Source organism: Aythya fuligula, chromosome 4 (genome assembly GCF_009819795.1).
Source record: "Aythya fuligula isolate bAytFul2 chromosome 4, bAytFul2.pri, whole genome shotgun sequence".
NCBI lineage: Eukaryota > Metazoa > Chordata > Aves > Anseriformes > Anatidae > Aythya > Aythya fuligula.
This window is the reverse complement of record NC_045562.1, coordinates 2751820-2770735: the sequence shown is the minus strand read 5'-3', so window position 1 is coordinate 2770735 and position 18916 is coordinate 2751820. Positions and strand designations below refer to the sequence as shown.

At 42.1% G+C, this 18916-nt stretch overlaps 1 protein-coding gene across 12 annotated transcripts in view; it reads right to left on the bottom strand.

The window, feature by feature from the left end:
- The window catches only part of CAMK2D (calcium/calmodulin dependent protein kinase II delta), a 166573-nt gene extending 160367 nt beyond the window's left edge, over window positions 1-6206 (bottom strand). For 6 of the 12 annotated variants that reach the window (XM_032187187.1, XM_032187189.1, XM_032187188.1 and 3 more), the window contains exons 1-2: window positions 6069-6206; window positions 5460-5554 (exon numbers count right to left, since the gene is read on the bottom strand). In XM_032187187.1, the coding sequence (XP_032043078.1) occupies window positions 5460-5554; window positions 6069-6136 (163 nt within the window). In that variant the 5' untranslated portion in view covers window positions 6137-6206. The remainder of the gene's footprint in view (window positions 1-5459; window positions 5555-6068) is intronic. The other 6 variants (XM_032187192.1, XM_032187190.1, XM_032187194.1 and 3 more) reach the window with 1 other exon arrangement.
- Window positions 6207-18916: the final 12710 nt, after the last annotated feature.

Here is an 18916-nt window from a genome sequence, read left to right as displayed (position 1 = left end):
GATTCATAATTGTAGGCATGTTTAATAATCTTGTGAGTTGGAACAGAAAAAACTCTCCCTTTTTTCTTCCCTATTGAGCTTGGTCAAACTCTGATAGATGATGCCAATGCTTTTAACTCCCTCTGCTTCCCCCCGAGTTATTTTACATATTGGATTTGTGTCATGTTTCCATTGCAGTCAATAGCTAACCTGAAAATTGAAGCGTGTGAAAGTAATCTGTAAATATTGTTTTTAGAGTTTCACTTCAAATTGTGAAGCTGCATGTTGAGGACATTTCTGTAACATGTGCGAGGAGAACAGCACTGTAGTGTACTAGAACTCCCCCCCTCTCACCTCACCTCCCCACACCTAGGAGTCTTTTAAAGCCACTGCAGTTTTCACCTTTTTGAGTACACACCTCCCAGTACAAACAGCAGCAACAAGCTGTAAGGATAACAAGAGCGATATATGCATCTTTAAGTTCTAATGCAATTCATTTAAAGCCCATCAGCATATGAACTATAAAAAGAATCTCCTTTCCTGACAAGGAAAATGAAGGCTTTGCAAAGAAAAAGAGAATTGATATTATAGAAATTATATATTTGCTATGGGTAATTTACGTATCAACTAACAGGAAAAAATAATTTGAAATCTAGTGTAAACTGTTAGAATAATTTTCTACCAACTAACACTCATCACAATTATTTCCAAGTCCTCATTTGTATCAGTATTTGAAAGCTCTTTCGGATTTCCACTAAAAGCAAGAAATTGCAAAAGCTCCAAACCTTTAAAACAGAATACCCGTTTAACAATGAGAGAGCCACTAGACTGTTACATTACTGTAATCTGCAATTGAAACAAATACTTGCAGGTAAACACAAATGTACCCACGTTAAGTCAGAAGATCTATGTCAGACTGAAAAGAACGTCACGACTAAGCTGAAAGATAGAAAGAGCACCAGCATTAACAAAGGGCAACCGCATCAGTAGGTAAGGCTTAGGTATTACGGAAGAATATTGTAAAGTGTACTTTTAATACGTGGAGAAAAGCGACCATACTGCTACTTGACGTGCAATTAAACTGACAGACTGGAAATCTTGCTCTCACAAAGCTGAGATGTGCTTCACAGGCAACTAAATGCCCTCAAGGAGCATACTGTATGTGTGGGAAAAACTTCAAGTGTACTTAAGAACAGAAATTAACATTAAAAAAAAAAATACACGTGTTATAATAAACTTGCACAGGTAAATGCTTCAGAGATTAAGATCTTTAGCTAGATGAGGAATCCTAGCAGGATTATGCAAAACTGCCTTCTTCTGCTGTAGAGTACAGGCAGCCTTAATACATCTTGCCTTCTGTAAAACATATGGCACTGCCTAACACACAGTACCTGGCTGACTCCATGAAATGTTAGTCCACTGACACAACAAAAACGTTTTTCTCTCTGTATCACAAAAAAACATGCTGAAAAATACTACCCTGTATATTTCATATGCCATTCACTTCCCCCGTGTATTTTAAATCACTTTAGGGATCGTGAAGTGCTCTACTTGGACTGCTTTAGACATAGAAATACCCTTCCTACAGCAAAATTAATCAGTATTGCCACTAAAATACTGCTCCAAAAAAAAAGGGGGACTGTGTGTGTGGTCTTCAGCCTCCTCACCCATGAGAGCTTGTTGCAAGGAAGTGCAATTGTCACTTTTTTTTTTTTGTCACAAATTGTCACAAAGGAGGTCATACGCAGTCACCAGCTTAAAAGAAACACTCTGTTCTTTGACTAACAAGATGCTGAAACAATTTGGGAAGTTTCCTACCAAGAAGGAAGATAAATAACCAGCAAAGCCTCCAAGGCTTATAGCTCAAAAGCTCAGTGGAGCTAATGGAAAGACTGGTCCCTGAAAGATCAGGAGAGCAGTGGACAAAAAGGGATAACCTCCGGCTGATTCCTACATTGCTCTTACTAATGCGGATGTCCATCAACAAAGTGGCTCACATTTCTGCTGCAGCCATCCAAGGGCTGGGAGAGGTGTGTCTAAGCAGTATTTACAGAAGCACCCTAGAAAAGAAAATCACCCACTTCTCACAGATGCCATCAGATTGCCATCAAAGGCATGGGGCTTTTGGCCACTACAAAGCAAATCTGAAGATGAGCAGTAGCAAAATTACAGCCACTCAAAATACATTAGTAACTGACCTTTTCAAGTCTGATTAGAGAAACAAACACTTTGGGATTATTTTTTTTTTCAGTCAGAAGAAGAGATTCAAATATGTTAAGAAAATGGGTCTGTTCATGAAATCTGTTTGGATCAAAGCCAAAAGACTCTCTCTCTCAAAAAAAAAAAAAAAAAAAAAAAAGATAAAAGGTGTACAGATAATAACAAAAAATAAGAGCATTATTTTGCATTTTGTCCACACAGGGAAAAGTCACCTCACATTTCACTTTTTTCTACATTGCTTTCTACACAAGACAAACATTAAAAAGCAGCCTAAAACAACACAATTAAGAAACTGAGTCATGAGATAATTCCCATGACTTCATCAGCCAAAATGATAACAAACCCCAAACCGGTATACATTCTTCACCCTATTCCAAGTTTTCTGTGTGCTTGCTCACTACTGCACTTAATTTTACAAGGGTATGCTATGTAACTGCCCCACACACACTTCCTAAAATCAGCAGCATAATTAAATCATGCACTCTTGTCTTGAACATACCCTATTGATACAAAATTAGCTGCTGATATTCTAACATGAATTTAATACTTAAGTTGACTCAGTAAAGAAAAACTCAGAGCACAGCAGGTGTAAGTAACTGGTCATCAATTTAAAAGCACAGAAGTTACTTTGCAAAAATGGGCGGCATAGCTTCCTTTTCCCTCCAAATTAAAACGAGAGCCTGCACCTCTGCATGCAATTACTCTGAAGTTTCCCTGTAGCTATGCAAGGAAACAGAAGAGAACACACCTTCACTGGCATAAGTCTACGATGAGCTCAGTTCCTGTTTAGGAGGACTACTAGAGGGAAGGATACAAATAGATCTCTAAGAACATTTGTGGCTGGGGTGAAGGAGCGTTAGGGAAAAATATATTTTTATGACTGGGCTTTTTCCCATTAAATCATTTTTAATCATTTTAAATGATTTAATGATAAGCACATGAAGTTTTCCTTAGTCTTGACTCCCCCGTATCACACATCAAAATGGCTTTTCTTCAATCTTGCAAGCAAGAAGGCTCAAACTTGGCATTGTGCTCCAAGGAGTTGCACAGAACCAGGCCTGTACACGGGATGCACATTTTCAAAGTAAGAACCTCCAACTCTGTTCACAGATGAAGCTCACCCAATGAATTGTTCATATTCACATTATAATCTGTATTTCAACTAAGAAATATGAAACGAAAATGAACTGCTACCTCATCATAAAGCAGTTCATATGGAAACAGAATGAAACTTACAATTTAGATAGTAGGTAAAATGTAACTTAAGTTGTAAGCTGTTACCAACCCTGGCAAGGTATCACAGTTAGAGGATTATTAATGTTGGGAGTTTTTGCACTGTAAGTGATCACCTTCTGCAACTGAAGAACTGCCTAGCAGGAATCTGAAGACCTCTGCACAAAGCTTGTTCTTCAAAAGGTGCTTAGCAGATGTCTCAACAAAGTAAATGAATAATTATATTAAAAAAATAATAATCCAGAAATATGTGAAACAAACATGGGAATGGATTCACTGTATTCATGGACTTGGCATCACATGTGTGAAGAGAAGAAATGATATTTCGCAGTCCAGTTATCAATCTTTAAAGTATAGCCCCTTACTTTACGGGCTTACATGTTAAACCTGTAGAAAAATCTCTGCTTGAGTTATGCCTCATTCCATCTGATCAGCTAAATTCTCACCAACTTGCTTCCACTCATGAATGGATTACACCAAGGACCAACTTCGTCCTGCCTGAACAGTCAGAGAAGTACAAAAACTGAAACTTGAGAAGCAGTACGTTCCAAATGATGAATTCAAAGGTAGACTTAACATTTATATTAATTTAGCCTAGCTTTCAATATTTTATCCCATTAGACGTAAAAACTATGGCACATGAATAATCTGGGGCTTATCTTGCTACAGCTTTTCGTGTTGAAAGACACCTTGATCTATAAAGTCATATAGACCTCGGAGATATATTTTAAGCATCAAAATTCAACAAATCATGTTATTGTTCTGACAAAAGGTTAATTTGTTCACGCAAAACTCTGAGAATACCTGATCTCAAATATCACTACTTTCTGAACCTTTCTCCTTTTAAACCTGTAACTCTGCAAAGAAGTATTCTCAATTTAAGTTTGAAAAATAACAGAAAAATCTGAAGACTAAAATTCAGCACAAGGTAAAAAGCATGTTTTCTCATCCCTTTCATCAGCTGAAAATGAGAGCATTAACGTGATGCTGAAAGATCCCTTGCGCACGCTGTTACCAGCACGTGCCACAGGATCATAGGTGGTACTTTATGTGTAAATTTAATGAATTCATTCAGGCTGCTGTTGCCTGCAGTGACTGCTTTGTGTCAAAAGCAAACCAGAACATGAACATAGGTTTACACGGTGCCATTGCTTGCTTATTCACTTCCATGTTCTTTACCACACCACAAATTCATATTAAAACATAGATAACGTTAACAGAGAATAATCCATAATCCCTGACATCCTGGTACAATCACTTTGATGTGGATTTAACAAGGAATCGACATATCACCACTGAGGCTTGCTTTCAACAGCAACAACCCACAGTACACATATAATTCCCCGAGTATATCACAAAGACTCATGCATTGACACTGAAAGTATATAGGAAACATACACGTTATGGGGAAAGTACAAACATGTGGTGTAGCAGGCATTACTGTTGGGCTGTAACAGTGAAACACTGTATCACTTTATCAGAATGAGTTGGGTTCACAAAGGGTTATTTCATAAAATGGTAGTTTCCTTCCTATAGCATCTCATCACGAAGTTTAGTACAGGGTAGTAGATTACACTTTTCCTCCTGGATTCAGATAGGCCTTGATTTTCATTTTTAAATGCAATGGAAGCACTGAATTCAGCAGAGCTTTGACATACATTTAAAATAAAAACTGTAATGGAAACTTATTATTTCCCCCCCCCAAAAAATCAGTCTGCAAAATGCTTTCAGACTGATGTTCAAGCTATTTACATATAAAAAGAAGGAAGAAATGCATTACTTTCAATTGCTTGAGAATTTGTACAGCTTTCCATTAAACGCTACAGCAACAACCACACACCTCCAGCATCAATCCACAAAACGTTTAATATTAAAAGCCAAGCCACAGTCTTACAGAGGATGAAAAAAGACACGTTATGAAAATTAATAACTTTAATTATCACGATTTGGTTCGGTTTTAGCGCTTCCCACAAGAATGCACAAAACAGGGAGGAGGCACCGTAAGCACTCGGTTAAAATATACCCACCCCTAGCCGAGAGCTTTTTGGTGTTGATGATTTTGGCAGCGTACTCTTGTCCTGTCGTAATTTTCATACATCTCCTCACGACCGAGAACGCCCCTCTGCAAACCAAGAAGCGGACAAAGTGTCAGCGGCACCGAAAAGGGGGGCTCCCTGCGGATACGATGGCAGAAGCGTTCTCGCGGATTTCAGCGAGCGGCGTGACGCCGACAAATTTTTAGAAAAAAATAAGAAAGAAACGAGAAAAGACAGAGAAGGGAGGCGTTTTGGGGCGTCGCTCGATATCGATTTTATTCCCCACAACGGCAAACTCGGGTCGGAGACGCGCGGCGGGGCGGCAGCCACGTCCACAGCCGGCGGGTTGGCCGCACAGCGGGGGCTGCCCGCTGCCGGTGCCCGTCCCCATCCCGGTGCAGGTCCCGGTCCCCCCGCCTCCCCCGAGTCCCCCCCGTCTCCCCCCGCCCCAGCCGGGCGCCAACATGGCGCTGGCGGCCCCCCGCCGCCCGTTAACGGCCCCCGCAGCCCTCAACCGACGGCCGCGGAGGAGCGGGGCGAACCCCGCGGCACCCCCCGGGGCTCCCGGCCGCCTTCCCCCCCCCGTCTCCCCGCGCTTACTTCCCGAGCTCCTCGAAGAGCTGGTACTCGTCGGTGAACCTGGTGCAGGTGGCGGTTGAGGCCATCATGAGGGCGGGCGGCCGGCCGCCGGTGCCTCCGGCGGCCAGGGGCGGCGGAGGGGCTGCGCGCTGGGGCAGGGCTGGGCTGGGCGAGGCGAGGCGAGGCTCCGCCGGCTTCTCCTCCTCCTCCTCCTCCTCCTCCTCCCCGTGACGGGGCTGCCTCGGCGCTCTCCCCGCCGCCCGCCGGCTGGTCCTCCCGCCGCGGCTCTGCCCTCCCCTATCTCCCACCCCCTAGGAAAATAATAAAAAATAAATTATTGAATAAATAAATAAATAAAAGTGTATCCACGCAGAGGCGGCACCCCGAAACGGAAAGCAAAACCGCGGCTGGGAGAAGCGGCGGCGCCGCCGTGCCGCTCTCCCGGTGCCGTGCCTCCCCCTAGCGACCTGCGCCCGCCCCGTCGCGGCTCCCTGCTGCCGCCTCGCCGCCGGCTCGGCTCCACCCCCCCCCCCCACCCTCCCCGCGGTGAGCCGCGGCCCCGTCGGGGACGCTGTGGTGATGGCGAAGCGGGGAAGGGAAGAGAAGAAGGGGAAGGGGAGGGGGGGGGGAGCTGCTGCAGGGCGGCGGGCGGCGCTGCGCGCCCTGAGGAAACGGATGCACCTGCGGCCCGCTCCGCCGCGGCCGCCTGACGTCAAGCGCCGCCCGGTTGGCGCGGGGAGGGCGCTGGCTGCCGCGCGGCACGTGCGGGGCGGCGCCGCTCAACGGCCGCCAGCGGTCGCCGCCTCGCGGACGCCCTGAGGGGAGCCCTGAGGGGAGCGAGCCCCCGCGGTGCGCCCGTCGGAAGCCCGGGGTGTCGTTGTCCGCACCTCCCCGAAAGACACGCTGATGGAATAAAGCTTTCACACGCGGGGGGGGGGGGGTTCTTGTGAAGTGAAACGTGTGCGTGTTGGCGTTCATCTTCACCTGATGGTTTCCTTTTCTAAAATATTGAATGGCGAGGTAATGACAGCGGGTGAAGAAACGCCTCTTCGAACTGCAACCTTCTAGCCCCAAATCCAATCTCCCGACTTCGAAATTTTTGCCACTTTAACAAAACACCCTCCAAACACAGCTACTTTTGCACATGCCACCAATGCAGAAATTAATAACCCTGATCATGTCTCTGGCCTAGCCTCTGCCAGTGATTATTTCCCCCGTTTTGCACAGCTCATACCATTTTTGGGGTATTCCTTCCTGATATCCTCAGCGGTGGCGAGTTAAGTAATGAGTTAAATTAACATCTGCACAGCGCTTTAAACACTCCAAGCACCGAATATGTCAGCTTGCATTACCGCCAGAGCTGCGCTACAAATCGCAGCCTGTAGCACGCATCTACAGCACCGAAATCCTTGCGTTGATGCGCGAGAAGCCCCACATTGGAAATACAACCACAAAATGCATCCACACAGGTCTCTCAAAGTTCCCGAGATCCCCGAATCGAGACCTCATAGCAAGCGTTAAAAATCCGCCAGCTCTTCCCTGAGTTAACGTGCACGCAACGTGAGTGCGTGAGCCTGCGTGTGAGGCGATTTTCCTGCCTGCGAGGTGGCTTTCGTGGCGTAAAGGGGGCCGTGGAGGGAGGCTTGGAGCCGTGTGAGCGCGCACAAAGCATTTACTGCCCAGTTCCTCTCCAGGGGACCCTTATGCACAGCAATGTGAGAGCAAAAAGACCAGAGGATGTTTCAATTTAGACCAGCAATTTACATAGGAGCAAGAATGAAACTGTTCTCACATCAGTGAAGGGAACGTGCATTAAAAAAAGCATACAGAACAGTAGACTATTTCCTTGTCTCCTCTAACAAAATTATACCACAAGTTGTGCATAATTTTGTATAAATCTGCATAAATAACACAATCAGCAGTACTGAAACCTCTGAGTTGTCTGACGATTGTAAGTATTTACATTACAGGGGCATGTCTGGCAGGTTGCTATCTCTGTATTTGTAGACATGCAAAAATTAAACATATTCCCCTGTCCTATCTCATTTTTTTTTGTAACAGTGCATTCTGACAACAAGCATTTGGTCAAAGCATTTCTTAAGATGGTGCCATACATTTAATTCATCATAAAATGTTCAGTAGAAATTCTTAAAGTCCATTCACTTTCTTTTCTTGCCACTGTTTTGTTTAGCAATGACATTACAAGAATGTATGGTCCCAAGTGAGATTCAAACAAAAATTCCATTTATTTTTTTCCCCTCCTTCCCAATCTGGGAAAAAAAGAAGAAAAAAAAAAAAAGTCAGGAGGAGGCCAAGGAGTCCTAACAGAAATATCAAGCATGAAATTTATTATAGGAGTTCAGGAAAGAAAATAATTGTTTACAAGATCAGTATCATAGGACTTGGAGATTGTCCATAGGGACAGATACTAGGGAAATGATGAGTAGCTTGGAAACACTCTGTGGGGAGGCTTTCTTCTTGTTGCAACAATCCTCTCTCAAATGCAGCTCACTCTTGAGCTGAGGCAGAACTGGAGCTTGTAGCTGCCATTTAAGTACTCCATAAATTCTCCAAATTGTTCCTGAACAGGCCAAAGCCTCCACAATGGCAGCCAAGGACCTGGCCCTCTAGGTTAACTTCCAAACCCTGGTTCAAGGTTCAGGTTTCCATTGAGACCACAGAAACAGTTAATCTGTGGTTGATCTAATGGATACAGAAAGTCAGATCTCAATAATGAACTAAAACGGGCTTTAAAAAATCCCAGAACGTGTGTCTCTTCTCCAGGAAAAAAAAAAAAAAAAAAAAAAAAAAAAAAAAGAACTGTAAATAATTGAAGTCTATAAGAAACTGAATAGCTGTTCCTCTAAAGTTCCTGAAGTTTAACAAAATGTTATAGCTTCAGTTAAATGTTATTTAACTTCAGAATCTGAAACTACATTTATGGTAGCAAAGGAAATTGTATTTATTTTTAAAGTATGCTATTCAGCAAGGTCTTTCCTTTATATGGCTTCATTTTTAGAAGCCAAAGTGAGGTTTTCATTTTATTTCTGATCTTGCAAATACAGATTTTCAATTTGCTTGTGTTTTGAAGGAGTCAGAAAGCTTTTGAAAGGTCATTTGTGTAGCCTGCTCATTATGAGCAGTGCTGGGAATATTGTATATTTATTTCATGAACAAATTCAGAAGCCATTTACAGCAGAGGTCTAGACAGAAAATGGCCTCAAAACCTCACTAATCTTAGGTTTAGAGAAATAGCTGCTTTATGACCGGATGGTTGAGAACTGCTAGCAGCCCTTGGTCCTTCCCAAGGTTTCATGTGTTCTTGTGGCAAGGCTTTTCTTTACTGCCTTGGGCGATGGACTGAAAACGCTGAAGCAGTTACAGGTACATTACTGCAGTAAAGCTGAAGAACTGTAATTTGATCAATAGAGTATCCGTATCTTGTTGAACTGAAGTGTGAGCCAGACTGACAGAAGTCGCTGATTAGTGAGCAATCACCTCCTTACTAGCACATGAAAAGTATCGCTGCTTTGCACCGTTCTAGAGAGGCTTGTGCTGATAATGTGTGACACCCGCCTGAGACAACCAAGAAGGTGCTTGTGGGCTGCATCTCACGAGCGAGGAGGAGGTGAAGGAAGCTGAGACCTGTGGAACAGAGCAGCAAAGCTAAACATTTCTGCTAATGTGATCAGCAGGGAGAGGGCACTGGGTAGGAGCACAGTGGGAAAGTCAGAGGAGAGGTACTGAACTAGAAACAAAAAAGGAAGAGAAAGTGCTGCTTGTGAGAGAGAGGAAGGGAAAGATATTAGACAGCAGAGAGAAAGAGGAAATCAGACCGAGGGAGCTGAGGCTGATGGAGTTATGTTGCTTCTGTAGCAAGAGATGAGAAGAAAGAGAGTAAATGAGTTTTATAATAGGAGTGGAGAATCACAGAAACATAACAAAAGGAAGAAGAAAGGGAGCAGAGAGAGAAAAGGTTGGGTTTTCTTTTGTTTGCTTGTTTTCTTAAGGAAGAGCTAAGTAAAAGGAAATTGAAAGAAAGTAAAACAGTTGTTAGAGTCAGGAACTAAAATAATCAATGTGAAAGTGGACAGGAAAATGAATATGCAAAGACGATGGGAAAAACGGAGAGAGGTTAATCAAAAAGTCACACAAGTGCACGTAAACAGGTGTAAGAACAGAAGAAAGGATCAATAGTAAGAAATAACACAGGGTAAGGTACTTGGGTTTGCAGCTCATTGCAATAGTTCTGTATCCATTAGTTATTGGAAAACCATTTCTACTGACTCTGAAAAGGGTGCACTGCTGCCTTTTCACCTTTGCATCTGGGTGTGAAATCATCCTGCTTTCCCTCCATGACTAATTGCAGGCAATGCTGGGAGATGTGCTCAGGGGCAGCTGAAGGGGAGAGAGAGCTCCCCATCAGAAGAAAATGCAGTTTCTTCCCAAAGGGCTCTGCTCTGGGGTTTCTGCTGAAAGCCAAGGCTCAGCTTTCCATAATGACCCTTTAATAAGAGATTGCACACGAAGCCGTTTTGTAATCGTGGACCTCAGTGCTTTTACATGCTGCAGAAAGACTGATTTGGAACAGGAGGCACACAGCAACTGGGACATTCAGTTGCTCTTTCTGCCGTGAGACTGGCCTCAAGTCCAGTAGACCGGAGTGAACCAGAGGCAACAGATGTCAGGTCAGCAGTAAATTATGCCATGCCACGTGCTGTACCTCCCTTGTTTCCTCTTTGGAGCCGTTGCACTTTCCTAAATAATGTTTTCAGCAGGCAGTACCACTGGTAACGTCAGCTGGTCGGTATGGCAGGCTCGCTCATTGCAGCCTACATGCTATTATGTCCATGCACTGATGAGGGTCCAAGCTGTGTCCTCATGAATTCACCTAAGTGGATTCACCTAGGAGCAGCTCCCTCCCAAACGCCTGCTGGTCAAAAGCCCCAGGCGCTGACTCCAGAAGCTGAGGGCCAGTCCTACACATCCCAGGTCTCCAGCGAGTTGTTAAGAGCCGAGATGGAGCCACTGAGAGACCCGATCTAGGGCTTGTTTTCTTTCCAGGGGAAGCTCTCTTGCTCAACCCCTTGCTGCTGTTGTTCCACCATGTGTGCGCAAGCACTCAGAGAAGTCGATCCTTGAAGGTTCCCCAAAGAAAATTAATTATTTACCCATTATTTACACTCCTGGCAAGTACCATTACTACCTGACTATGGCAGCGTGTGTGCTCTCCCTTATTCTCCTGCCAGAGTGTTCCTGCATAGGATTAATTTACTCTTCAGTGAACCAGAAAGATGTTGGCAGAATAACTGATTTGATAGCTCAGTGATTCTGTCACGCTCTTGGTATGCAGGGGACCAAGACTTCTCTCTGGCCTAAAAAAACATTGCTTCTGACAGATTAGGAGGCATTGCTGGCCATTTACCTTCTACCCCTAGAAGCACTAAAGGGAGAACTAGGTGAAAAAATAATGTTTTTTTTTTATTCCTCCTCCTCTTCTTCTCCTTCTTCTTCTCCTTCTTTCTCTGTCAAGGACAAAAAAACACAGGCTTAGCAAAAATTAAATGTTTTAATTTATTTCCATCAGAAAAGGAAAAAATGCTCTAATAAGATATGTTTCATCTCAGAATTTTAAATAATGTTTTTCTTTTTCTGAGGGTATTTTTAATTAAAATGTTCCTTTAAAATAATGCTTTCAAAGAGGGTTGTTTCTCTTAAATTAACTTTCATTTTGAGCTGAGTATTTTTTATGAACAGCTAGTAAATAAAGTATTATTTATACAGCTTTTCTTACAAGCAAATAGCAGACAGCAATGCTCCAAGAATTATACCTTTTGCCACTGAATTGCATGGCATTGATTTGAATGATAGATACGGGGAAAAAAGAAAAAAAGAAAAAAAAAAAAAGGATGCTATAAGCTGTGGATGAATTAGTCAACAGAGCAAGGACTGGAAGGTGAGAGGGAAGAGCAGAACACAGGAGAGCATGCAGAAGGTTGTTTTATCATACACTTAATGACTGAGACCATGTCAGCAGGATGCCAACTCAGGAATTCAGATCCAGTGACAAAGTCAGCAAACAGAACTGCTCTAAGCAGGAACATTCTGAATCCTCAGATCTAACTAGAAAAGACCAGTGATTTATAGACAGGGTGCAGAATGCTTCAGTAAAGGTATTCTAAGCTGTAACGCTCATGAACATTGCTGCATAGATACAATATATTTTTGAAAAAGAGGAAGGGAGAAGGGATACATCTCAGAACTGAGCCATTTAGCAGCTGGTTTATTATTTTCATCATCAGTTACGTTCCTCTGTAGGCAAATCACCTTTCCCTTCTGAATTGAATAAGGACTTAGCCTAATACCTACTAAATTTAATAGTTTTCTTTTCCCTGTTTTCAGTGGATCACCTGGTGAGCATGGTAAAGATAACAGCCTGGACATGTTGAGCTATAAATATTCTTAAGCAGCCAGGCTAACTTCCAGTCTGCCAAGGTTACTGCTGAATCTCAAAAGTCATTTAATAGCAGAACACAGGATTTCTCCAGACCGCATTTCTCTTCTGGGCATGAGAGCCACATAAGCACCAGGACCGACTTATGCGAGACCTCACTAGCCTGCAGACTGCTTACACATATGTGCTACATACAAGATCTAGGAGCTGATATCCCACTAAGGCTATATCAGGGTGTGTGCGCACACATATGCACACTATTATGGTGTTGTTAGAGGGTACAGTGAGGAACAGATAAGCACAAAAAAAGAAATAAAATTAATATTTTTTTTCTGACATCAAAAATGGCTTTGATGTTAATTTCAAGAATTAAATTTGAATGATTCCAAGATGCTGTTTAAGTGGCCTGGATTTTTGTCCCAATCAGCTGGCTAACATTATAGTTTATATATAATAACTTTCAGGCTTTGCTGAGAGCTTTCAACATTAACAAAAAAAAAATGCTCTGGTCTGAAACATACATGTGACAAACACAGAAGTATCTGTTACAAATTTCCCTGAAAGAAAGATAGACCCAGACCTTATTAAATTCCTCCCCACTTCTCTTTGAGAAGGAGTGACTCTCCCATGTAGAAGAGCCAGCTCTGGGAAGATGTCAGGGAGATGCGTCAGGTTGACAAAGCACCTCCAAGGAAAGGTAAAGAACAAGAAACAACAAAACCCATCTGGTCAGGGCATGCAACCTCCCTACACTTTTTTTTTTTTTTTTTTTTTTTTGAAAATGGCTCATGAAATCCTGCCTGTGTAAGACTCTACATTGTCTGTATAAAGCTTCTGCTGACAATGCTCATTTCATGTGCACAAATAATTAAACCACTTTGGGGAAACTAGAGATGACCAATACAAGTAGATCAGTCATTTCAGTGAGACACTGCTGCAGGGTCATTGCAATCTATCTTGCAGAGTTGCAGGAGGCTTCAGGCCTCTGAAGTGTGAACAAAATGCCCAGCAATTTTGGAGGTGCCGTGCTGGAGGACGCAGCATGTCCAGTGGAAGCTTGAAAGGGAGGAGAAAAGCCATGCTGACAAGTGAGTGCTGGCTCAGATGTGCTTCTGTAGCTTCCTGTTACTGCTCTTCGAGGGCTCAGTTTGTTTGTTTGATTTCTGTGGTTGCTTCCCAAATGTTTCTGGAAATTTTAGCATCAGCTTCATGTCGGCAGGACCCAGGGTAAATGTATCAGCCTTCAGAGTTCCCAGGGGGTTCTTACTTTTGGTTCAATGGTAATAGACTCCAAGAAATACATGCTTTTTTTTTTTTTTTTTTTTTTTTTTTTTTTTCTGGTGTGGTAAGAGGTCTTATTTTCATGTTATCTTATCATATAAGTTCAAAAGAAATATATGCATCTGGAAAAGCAGACTGTGACAATCTCAGTATCTCCAGGATTATGAATTAATTGCACTCTTGATCCACAAGATGCTGCAGCTCCACAAGATGTTGAATGGGAGGAGAGTGAAAAGGAATGGTAAGAAGATGATGCTCTTCAGTTATTCCTAAGTCACTCAAATAAATGCCCGCTGGTATTACTGCCAGTTATCACAATGCAGGACAACCCCAGGCTGGGCTAACCAGGAACAGAGGTTCAAGGACGTAGAATATTCTTCAAGATGCATTTAATTTGGTAGAAATTGTGTGCAGTCATTTAAGTAGTGCTGAATCTTCACTCTGAATGCTTTTTGGTGACTGTTCTGTAAATACTTCCAGACACTTCCAAAACAAATGAGGGAGGTGGCTGAAAGTAATTTCATCTTCAGTACGTTTAGATTCAGAGCACCCTGTTAATGAAGAAAGTTAAAGAAGGAAATCAATTATAACATCCCTTGCTCCCCACCACAGACACTCCCAACATCAGAGACTAAATGGCTTTCCAAGAGGAGATGAGGTCAGATCCAAGTAGCAATGAAGTCATTTAGAGCTGAGAAAAGAAACATGTTTGAATTTTAGAGTGGAAATAGGTCAACGTTGAGATTTTAGAAGCAGGACAACATTCTCAGAGAAATGGAAAATATCTTGATGGCAATAGTTTGGACAGACTGAATGGAAGAGGGGAGAAAAGATTTGGTCAGAATAGGGGGGCATCTTGAAACAACCAGTGCATAGGCTAGTGTTGAGACAACATTGACTGGAAAGGCTGACTTCTGAGAAGAACACAGTTCAAAGTCTCGTGGAGGGGTTAAATGTAAGTGGAGAAGAAATGGAGTAACTGGTTTAGTGACCTAGACAGCAGGGAGTGCTAATAGTAAGATAAAAATGAACAAGAATAATGGTACATAAAACTTTCAAACAGCTAGCCATCAGACCAACTTAACTTTGTCAGAATACTATTTCTTATGTCTTTGCATATTGCACTCAGCATACTTAAGAATACGCAGAGCAACAAATATACACTTAGTTACTGGCCAGAAAATATCAAGTAAAAGTGATTCCTTGAATTAAGTGCAAATTGTCTGTAGCAGTTCACTGGAACAAAACTATTTGAATAAGGGAAGTTTGGGTTTCCTTTCCAAGTAGAGTTACTTTGCAAAATGTAAATCAGTAGTACAAGAAACTCTTTCTTCTTTCCTTTTGGTTTTGTTATAATCATTTGCAAGAGTGCCAGCATTTCCCAACATTTCCTTACTGTGTTATCTCCAGCTCCACAGAACATCTATTGTCACAGCCATCTTGATAAGGGCACAGCTGGGAATGCAACCACTATGTATCAGCTGTATGTAACATGATATTTGTTCTCGCTGTTTATATGGCACAAAAGGCTACTGTAGTGATCTTTACTGTTCTCTGTTTACAGAGCAAATTAAAGATGATCCCATCAGTCCTTTAACTTAGCTGCCTGCGTTCTCTCCAGCCATACCCAGTGTGCCAAGTGGCTGCATATTGCTCCCATTTGGGTCACTCGAGGGCAAGTGCGTCCAGCAGCCCAGTCCTGCAGCGTTCCCTTGCTTGCATGGGAGAGAGGAATTTCACAGCGAGACATCTGACCAAATGAGAGCATTTTCAGGCACGGGGCAAACCCAGCAATTTCAGTAATTATTCTGCTCATCATCATTATTCAGAATAAGCACGAATGAGCAACTGGATGGCTTACAGAGCGAGTGAAGGAAGACAGGCCTTTGGGTTACGGTCGTCCAAATATAGCCCGTGCTGACAGTGACTGAAGCAACTCTTATGTAATGGCCCTTCACCGACTGGAACTAAACAAGCCATGACCTTCGCGTCGCTCCCATCAGACAGAAGGCAATGGCATACATAAGCCTCCATCACAATTAGGATTAATAGGCAGCTTTATTGGGTGCTTGTTTGGAAAGAGCAAATTATAAATAGTTAGCTCCTACAGCCACTCTTTGAGGGCACACACATGCAGAGCGCAATCTGAGAAGCTGAGTCTAGAGCTCACTGGGTCTGGGTGGGATCGACATCCCTTGTTTCAGAGATTCCAGCAAAGTTGTTGCAAACAGCTTTGGGAAATACTGTTTTACAGGAAGGATCTTTAACTTAGCCCGGGTCTTTATCAGCGCTACAGCACTATCTGTCTTTCAGTATATTAGCACCAACTATATTGCACAAACCAGCAGAAACTTTTCACACTTGGAGCAGTTTTTTCTCTTGGAACTGTGAAAAATGATATATGGGCTGCTATCATTTTATATATTTCAAGCAAAACTGATGGCCAATTGAGAGCATAGAAACCTGCTGAATTAGATTCATCCCCTTAATGATATTTAAGCTTTGGCTCAAGTAAATATTTTTCTAGCAATTATTATGAAATATGGAGTGATTCATACCCCAACTAATGATTAGACATCTGCAATATTTTTGCATAGGCTTTATGTATACCTTTACTAGTCATTTTGTCTGTAAATACAGATTTTATGCATTGATCACCAGAATTAGTCAGCTTTTTTTTTTTTTTTTGTCTGCTTCTTTTTTCTTCTCAATGTGTTAAACACAGCCCCTAGTGCTGCTTGACCCTGTCCTACTTTTAACAAAGCTGTAGCTATCTGCTTCCCTATCCCGACTTCTATCCAACAAATCTTTTTGATTCAGAATTGCAGGGAAGTCTTTCCACTTATTTAAAACAAAATTACTAAAGAAAAACAAAGAATGGTATTTCCTGGATGATATCCTACAGAGAAGTAGCTTCTCGATTTCTCCATTGGAAAACGTTCTTTCTTTCAGCTCTTTATTTTTCCTCTGTGGTTCCTCCTTCCAAGCCCAAGCACCACAAAGGAGAAAAGATCACCGAAATAGCTTAATCACACTGGAAAGCTTTTCCCTCCCAGCCTTAGTTGCTCTGTATTCATGACCTTTCTAAGTGTTTCTTCCTTTTCCTGGCAATATCATAAGGCCTAGGAGCAGGGTGGGTTTTTGTTTGTTTGTTTGTTTTAACTCTGTAAAACAGGTTCCCAAAATATCATCAAAATGATCTCACAAACACATAACCTATTTCTACATGCAAAAAAATAGTCCGGCTCCAAAATTATCAGTGCAAATTACTCGTCCAAAGGTTCTAGTTCTCAATTCTCTTTTCTCACATGAATTTGGTCATTGGCATAACTTTCCAGGAATCACTTAAAATATGGTCCAGCACATGAAATAAAGTATGTAAACCCAGCAGGAAGTGGCAATAGACATCAGTAGACAAGAGATAGGCAGTAATTATATGCACTTACCAATGAGAAAGCTCAGTTTATCATACCCCAGGAAAAACATCGATCAGTTGTATATACAGAGAACTGTTTGTAGCTAGATGTACTATCATTATTGCTCAATGCAGGTGGCATTAATCTTGGAGACAGATAAGCAATGCAAATGGTGGAAAACCATGATTTCAGAGGGAAAAAATGCATGTCAGATGTAGGGATTTTTTTAATGTCATTTAAAGGTAACTTGCAAATATTTTAAGGTATTTAAAATGTAAATAGCATGTGAAGATTTACACAATATTTAAATTATACGTTTTTGAAGTATTTTTAAAGCATTAATTTATACCAGTATAAATTCAGGATTATCAAGAATTGAGAAGTTATAGGATTGTGAATTAATTTTGTATCTCTGACGAACTTTGTTCTACAGTGAATGCATGACAAAGAAAGTTTGCATTCTGTTTGAACCCTTTGGTACTACCACAACAGAAATATGAAATAGCATTACTGCTCTGAGGAACTGATACATACCTCTTCCTTCTCACACAAGCAAAATCACGAAAGAGCAGTAACAACATAGACAAACTATACCATCGTTGAAAAAAATGCATCTAAGAGGAAACTTAATTCATCTGATGCATAGGACTGGAAAAGCAGGCTGACACAAGATCATAGGAGAAGATTCTGGTACTATTTGCCACACTGTGACTCAAATATTCTACTGAAATTAATACTCTGTATTTACATGCACGTGATGGATAAGAGATTCTAGTTCTTGATAATTAGCGGAAGACATGTGGAAGACATCTGGACCACCCAAATTCCTGTTTGGTTTCTGTAATGTCTTGTTCCTTTCAACAGCTGCTGATTCCTAAGTTATCACAGCTTTTTAGGCATGCTTGCCATAATTACAGCGGTGCTGGTACATTGTGCATCAAATAGGATCTCTGTAAGCCCTTTGGCTGCTTCCTCTGTGTGCTTTAACAATGCGTGAATTGAAATAATGTTTTCCTTTATATATGTAAGCCCTTCCTCATCTATTCTGGATAAATCAGGGTTTATATCATCATCTAGGCAATGCAAAATGATGTGGAGCTGACAATAACATGGAGTCAGCATGGTTGAGTAGAGCCTCGCTTGCCAAATAAAAAGCAATAAAAAAGAGCACAACCCAAAATATCCTACCAGTCATAGAACGGCTGCAGATGACAGAGGTGAACCGATTGATGGTACATAGATATCTAGCTCTATGTCAGCTGTGCCTCATCTCCTGCAGCATAAGGCATGCTCCTGTACCCACCCCCTCTTTCAGGGGCTAAAGTCCTTTATGTGCAGGTCACATTGCCACCACTACACCCATCTTTCCTCCTACACTGCTACTACCACTCTTTTAACTTCCTGAAGTTGAAGAGGTGACTCAATAGGAAGCAATCCACTGCATTTCCACTGCATTTCTCTGCAAAGACATGAGGATGTGTGTTTGTAGATAGACACGTGAAGTGTTCGTTTGATTGCTTGTGCAAGAATCCTGAGCTGATTGATTCAATAAGGAAGCAGTTCTGGTGTGACAGCCTTGCTTTACCTCAGGAACAAAAGGTTGTAGGTAACAGTGATCAGCTAACAATAGCTGCCACAGTGCATGCTGAGAGGTAATTTCACGGTCAAAAATTAAACTAAAAGGCATTAGAGCTGTGCAGGGTTGACCACAAATTTTC